The sequence below is a fragment of the Bombina bombina genome, chromosome 4 (genome assembly GCF_027579735.1).
Source record: "Bombina bombina isolate aBomBom1 chromosome 4, aBomBom1.pri, whole genome shotgun sequence".
In the NCBI taxonomy this organism is placed as follows: Eukaryota; Metazoa; Chordata; class Amphibia; order Anura; family Bombinatoridae; genus Bombina; species Bombina bombina.
The window spans coordinates 1,179,095,201-1,179,101,645 of NC_069502.1; the positions used below are offsets into that span (position 1 = coordinate 1,179,095,201).

General features: G+C 37.6%; 1 protein-coding gene across 2 annotated transcripts in view; it reads right to left on the minus strand.

The window, feature by feature from the left end:
- Positions 1–5,717, minus strand: part of FOSL2 (FOS like 2, AP-1 transcription factor subunit) — a 53,165-nt gene extending 47,448 nt beyond the window's left edge. Inside the window, exon 1 of one of the 2 annotated variants that reach the window (XM_053712650.1) lies at positions 5,494–5,717. Coding sequence is in view for 1 of the 2 variants with exons in the window: in XM_053712649.1 (XP_053568624.1) it covers positions 5,003–5,113 (111 nt within the window). In the remaining variant the exon portion in view is untranslated. The other variant, XM_053712649.1, reaches the window with a different exon arrangement.
- Between the last annotated feature and the right edge of the window lie 728 nt (positions 5,718–6,445).

Genomic DNA, 6,445 nt, shown 5'->3' on the forward strand with positions numbered 1-6,445 from the left:
TAATACTTATGTATTCCATGCATTTTTAGCCAGTTTCAATTTGTATTTGTTTTCATGCACAAAAATATATATTTTTTTAAACATTTTTACTTGCTGCCCTTTGATATGAATGATAAAAAAGTGTTTGAGAATAAAGTTCATTTATCTCATTCAGGTATACACATTTAGACCATTGTTTTGGACTGTTATCTATGAACACAACTTTCTACAGAATTCAGCAAAGTCTGAAATTGAGTAATTTATAATGTAGTAGCTCCCAAATGTTTCTGCACTTTTGAAATTCTTATCAAAACCATGATATTTTATATATATATATATATATATACATACATACACACAAAGTTACATTTCTCAGGGTGAAGCGAAATTAACATTTAGCTGGAATTCTAATTACATATACACTCTGATTCATTTACAGTGGGAAACTTTCATCTAGGAACAGGCCAGTTGGATACACAACAATCAATATAGAAGGATGTTTTGCCATTTAAATACAGTACTCTTAAGATTCTGAAAAACTTTCTTTTGAAAAACATAACTAAATAAAAACATTTTACAAATGCTGACATTAATAAGGAAGCATTTGATATCATCAGGTACCCTAGTTTTATATACTGTATCCCACCAGGTCAGTGTGTGCCCAAGCTTCAAAACCTCAAAAATGATGTGTCGTTTATTTTAAACCACAAAATGCCTGCACTTCACCTTTGCTCCCTTCTAGACCATTATAGCCCCTCTCTAACACACAATATATTATTACTCCCAGCACTACTGACACCGGTGCATTTCACTAGCTAGGCAAAGCAAACAGAACTGTCTGGTCAGCCTCATATTAGATACAGATTGCACTGTGCCCTATACATATAAAATAGTGGGATTTAGATTCATTTGTAAAATGCACATAGATTATGAGACTGGGACTATCAGGACCAGTTGTAACAATGTTTAACTACAACATATTCTGCTTATTATAGTGCTGGTCCTTCATACATGCAATATGATGGTAAACTGATTTATGTGCACATGATCTGTCAATGGGTTTTTTTTAAATTCTATTTAAAGGAACATCTTTACATCGTTTTAAAAGGGATACAAAATCCATTTTTTTTTTCATTTCCTGATTCGGATAGAACATGCAACTCTAATTTACTCCTATTATCAATTTTTCTTTGTTCTCTTTGAAAAAAAGCGGGAATGTAAGCTTAGGAGCCCGACCATTTTTGGTGCAGTGCCCTGGGTAGTACTTGCTGATTGGTGAAAAAAATGTAGCCACCTAACCTTACATTCCTGCTTTTTCAAAAAAAAGATACTAATAGAATGAAGAAAAATTAATAGGAGTAAATTAAAAAGTTGCTGCTGTATCTGAATCATGAAAGGAAAAAAATGTGGGTTTCACATCTCTTTAATGAAGGCACTTTTTGAAGAAAGAATTGTAACAAAGATTCTAGGTGTATGCAACAGTTTCTCTCTAATAATTTGATTCAGTGTAGTGCTGGCCGCTAAATTCCAGTAGGGGGCAGTGTTGATCTTTCTGCACTACCCATGTAAGCATGAAACAGAGGCACAACCATGGTGAGCTGCTGTCCTTATTTTTCAGCATTAGCTGGATCAACAGATTTATGCACAAAACAATGATCTTGTCAGTTAAGAAGCTTACGGTCTGATGTCTTATTTCTGTGCAAAATCAACTCTCCTTGCAGGAACACTTGACATCCTTTATTGCCTTGGTCATCCAATAAACAATCTGACCAGTACCACCAAGCAAGCATCTCACTCATTTGTCTCAAACATTTACCCAGTGTGTAGTGCACTCAAGTTGTTCAGTCTCGGTTTGTCACCCATGGCGTAAACAGATGCCTATTGTGATACTTAATATAGACAACTACATGATAACCATAAGACTGTGTGTTAATCAACTAAAGGAAAAGGGTAAGGAATGAGAGGGAGTTTGTTCCTTTCAAAACATGTAATTGATCTCACTTCTAACCCACAGAGCTAGCAATCTACTCATAACTAAAGCCAGGTATTGTCACCACTGTAATATTTTGTTATGCACATCTGACATAACTGCTCAGAAATTATTGCTAAAAATTATTATATGGAGTTGTTGCCAAATTATAATTAAACTGGTTACAAGTTTAATTTCTGTATCTTGCCATTAGATTCAATACTGTTAACCCCTTTGGCTGCCAGAAAGGGATAATGTCAAATGAGTTGCAGCCCTCTATGGAATAAATAGGTTTAATAGAGTCCAGACACATTTTTAGGAACCAGACCAAACACTTTATATTTAGAGACCTATACAAGAAGCGTTAGGAACCATAAGTAGAATACAAGGAAGCATGGCATTCTGGTAATCAGAGGCTTTCATGCCTAGTGATGAAGGGGTATGTGATGGCTGAATATGGCTTGTAGCTTTGTTGACTCATTTTGCAGATCAGTGTTTGCACAGAACAAAAGACAGGCCAGGTTTTGTGTCTGCCTGGTGTTTGCTGTACCACGCTGCCCAGGCACAGTCTCCTCTCGGCCTAATTTACTGGAAGACAAGGTGGGCAGGGTGTGGCTCTAGAGTGAACTTTACTGTTGAATTAAGCCCTCTAATCGATCAAACAAAGTACAAGCACAGGGAGTTGTAGGCTGGATAACAAGATTCCACAGATATCTAACCCCTTAACTGAAACCAACTTCTGTCCAGTGCCACTGGAATTAAAAGGACATTATTCTACTTTAAACAGTTTAATTACATTTATGGACAGTGATTTAAAAACAGTTTACTAGGCAGGGGAGGAAGTTGCTAGTCTACTTAATGCTTATAAAGGAAACTAACTTCTTACTAATCCCCTTGAATGTCTAACTGGTATAAGGGTTATGGGGTAGTTGCCATTCCCAAACTTGTTTATGGATATGAAATAAATGTGCAGGTAGAAATTTATTTTATTTACAGTTTATTGAATATATATATATATATTTAGTGTTTTCTTCTAGTCACCAGCAGTACTTGTATCTAAAACAATTGAAAAAAAAAAAAAAAAGGTTGTGATGGAGTTTGTTTTTCAAAGTTTCATGTTTTATATCAGTTTGCTCCCAGGAAACTTAGACACTGTACCCAAATTTTTTCTTTCGTAATTCAGATTGAGCATGACATTTTAAACAACTTTCTAATTTCCTCCTTTTATCAAATGTTCTTCATTCTCTTGGTATCTTTATTTGAAATACAAAAATGTAAGTTTAGATGCCGGCCCATTTTTGTTGAACAACCTGGGTTGTCCTTGCTGATTGGTGGATAAATTCATTCACCAAAAAAAAAAAGTGCTGTCCAGAGTATTGAACCCAAAACAAGCTTAGATGCCTTCTTTTTCAAATAAAGATAGCAAGAGAACAAAGAAAAATTGATAATAGGAGTAAATTAGAAAGTTGCATGTTCTTTCTGAATTACAAAAGAAAATTTTTGGGTACAGTGTCCCTTTAAGTAAGAAATGTCTATTTCTGTGTAGTAGTTGGCATGTGGTGTAATAGCCAAAGATGAAAGCATAGGTCTATAGCTGGCCAATCCCCTGTCAGCCAATACTAGGAGAACCCTACAAATTATTGCATAATAGGGTTAATCTGTCCTTTTAGTAGCATCTAAAATACCAATGTAAAAACACAAATCATCTGATGTATCAGCAAAATAAACAAATTGAAACACACCACGTAGATTGTATAACATATAAATATACAGAAATAAGTTACACATTTAACCTCTTCACTGACAGAAATTGCTGCAATTTCAGCAGCCAGAAGTAAAAATGTTGGTTCTCTGACAAATAAGACAATACAGTATATCCATGTAATAGTGACTGCATTTTTCCAAAAAGCACATTAATAAGTACAGTGTAAAACCCTGTTATGCCAAAACCATATTGATTTCAGTGAATCTACTTCATAAAGATGCTATATAATCATTATGCTAGTTAATTGCTATGGTCAATATTTTATTCCAACAAATGTGTTTACCATATACCTGTGTAATATATATATATAATATAATATAATATATAGGAAACTCATTTATTTTTACATTGAATTAAAATCACAATACCCACAATTCCTATTGACCTACATAGATCACTAGTAAAGATAACTGCACTTGTAAAATATAAGCATTTAATACTCATGTACTGTATGTGCCATCTAGCATTTCTATATATTTTTGCAGACTATGTTGGAGTATTGAAAATAAAGAACTATAACATATTAACTAAATAAGAACCAGCATAACAAACGTTTCTAAAATACTGCTGGATTATTTTGTTTGAAATATGCCTTCTTGCTCATAAGGGGTTAACACATCTCTAAAGCTAAGTGAAAAAAACACATTTCTGCAAATGAATCATATGTAGATCACTGAGCAAAACCAGCAATACCACTGTAGCCAATGACACACACCATAGCTAAGTGAAGACCCAATAAGTGAGTGAGGCTGCTTAGAAGGTCCAAATTCAAAAATACAAAGCTTGATACATGCTGGAACAATAAATCAAAAGAGTGGGGGTCCCAGCAGCACCCCATGATGATAGACAAAACCGACTTAAGGTGATATACAGAATAACATATTACAAGGAATCATCAAGGAAACCCTTTATTATTGGTAAAGAAACCCCCTAAATAAAGTTATGCAATATGATCCCCTTACTGGAGGTTTACACTGGACCACTCATTGGTTACCTTTCTGGTGATGGGGTCTGCATGGGATCTATAATGGCTAATACAAAGATCTCTCTGAAAGGTTCTCTTTATACAGACAGTATCTGGTGTGGCTATTATGTATGTTATACGTGGGACTTCTCCCTTTATAACGCATTAATATTGTGTCATCAACGAAACTCTCTTAGGGACAAGGAGCAGACCTTTCATGTGATATATAAAAGCACCTGATCTATAGTCTCCCCTGACTGGGTGTTATGTAGAAGCTGGGTAATAATCTGTCTGGGACCTCTTATCCCCAGTGGGTGAGCCTCACCTGGTGGATTGAGGAAGCTAAAGAGTTGCCTGGGAATCCCTCTGGCTGGGCTGGAGAACTGCTGCTTCCACGCGAGGAGCTGTCGAAATTCCCTGTATAATCCTGGTACATGATCTGAAGTCGGCGCACCAAGGGGAGGAAACAGCGCTTCTTCCTTTTCTATCTTCCGCACAGTAAATCTGTATGAAGCGCTCCCTCCGGCTGGCCGCTCAGCACTTTGTATGTTTCTAGGGCGTTATTGCACAACGCCCCCACCTTACCAAGCGAACCTCTCCAAATGGGACTAGAGAAGTAATAATAGCTTATATCGCTATTAACCAGGCACCACACAATAAAAACTAACTAGAAACAAATCCCATTTATTTAGGTACAACTTCCTATAGAAGTTTTACAAGGTTATGTAACTCTTGCAAAAGTTACCAAAAAATAGAATTCCTATGGAAAATGTAAAAAGTTAGAAGTTAAATAAAATGTGCTTTTTATATTTGCACCTCCAATGGGAAAACCAAATCCAGCTGAGTTGATGTGAAGAGCAGCTCCAGTGGTGGATGAGTCAGTGTGTTGCAGGGTACTGGTGTTCCTCAGTGACTTGCTGCGCTGCTCTGGGCTCCTCTGCTCAGCCTGGTGATGAGTCAGTGCAATGGCATTAGTTCAAACCCACTCTGATTATCTATAGTGAGCACAGGGCTATGGGTAGTACTAACGTCAGCCCAGGTCCCAGTATTCCTGCAGCGGGGGGAGCTCGCAACGGTAAGTAGCCCACATTGTAACAAGGGAAGCCCAGGTGGGCTCTTAGTGCTACACTCATGGAGAATTAAACCCCCACAATCTGCTGTGGTTAGATTCCCCCTGCGATATAGTGTTGTACCGGTAACAGGTGTTTCAGTGTGTCCCCTGCAACACTTGGTATAACCCATTGACGCATGTAGCCATAAATGGTCATCAGCGACCCGTGACGTCAGTGCGGGTTTCCTTGACTCGCGTGACGTGTGCGAGCTGGGATTCCCTCTCCGCGTGCAGGTGGAAGGTGCTTTTAACCCCTGCTGCTCTGTACGGACCCCGATACCCCCGCCGTATGGGACAGTGAGGATACCGGAGACATTGCACCGGGGGTCGTTACATTAGTTGTGTGCGGTGGCAAAGTGACAGCGCCACTGTGGTTTTAGGGAAGTAGAGTGAACAAATGCGGGTGATGGTTTTGTTACACAACCGCTTGCTTTGGTGTTTCATAACCCTTAAAGGGATATGATAACCAAAATTGTTATTTCTTGGTACAGATAGAGCATACGGTTTTAAACCGCTTTCACGTTTATTGCTGCTTGAAATGTGTATTTATTCTTTTAGTATCTTTTGTTGAAAAGCAGGAACATAAGCTTAGGAACGTGCACGTGTCTGGAGCATTATATTGCAGCAGTTTTGCTGGAATATTATCCATTTGCAAGA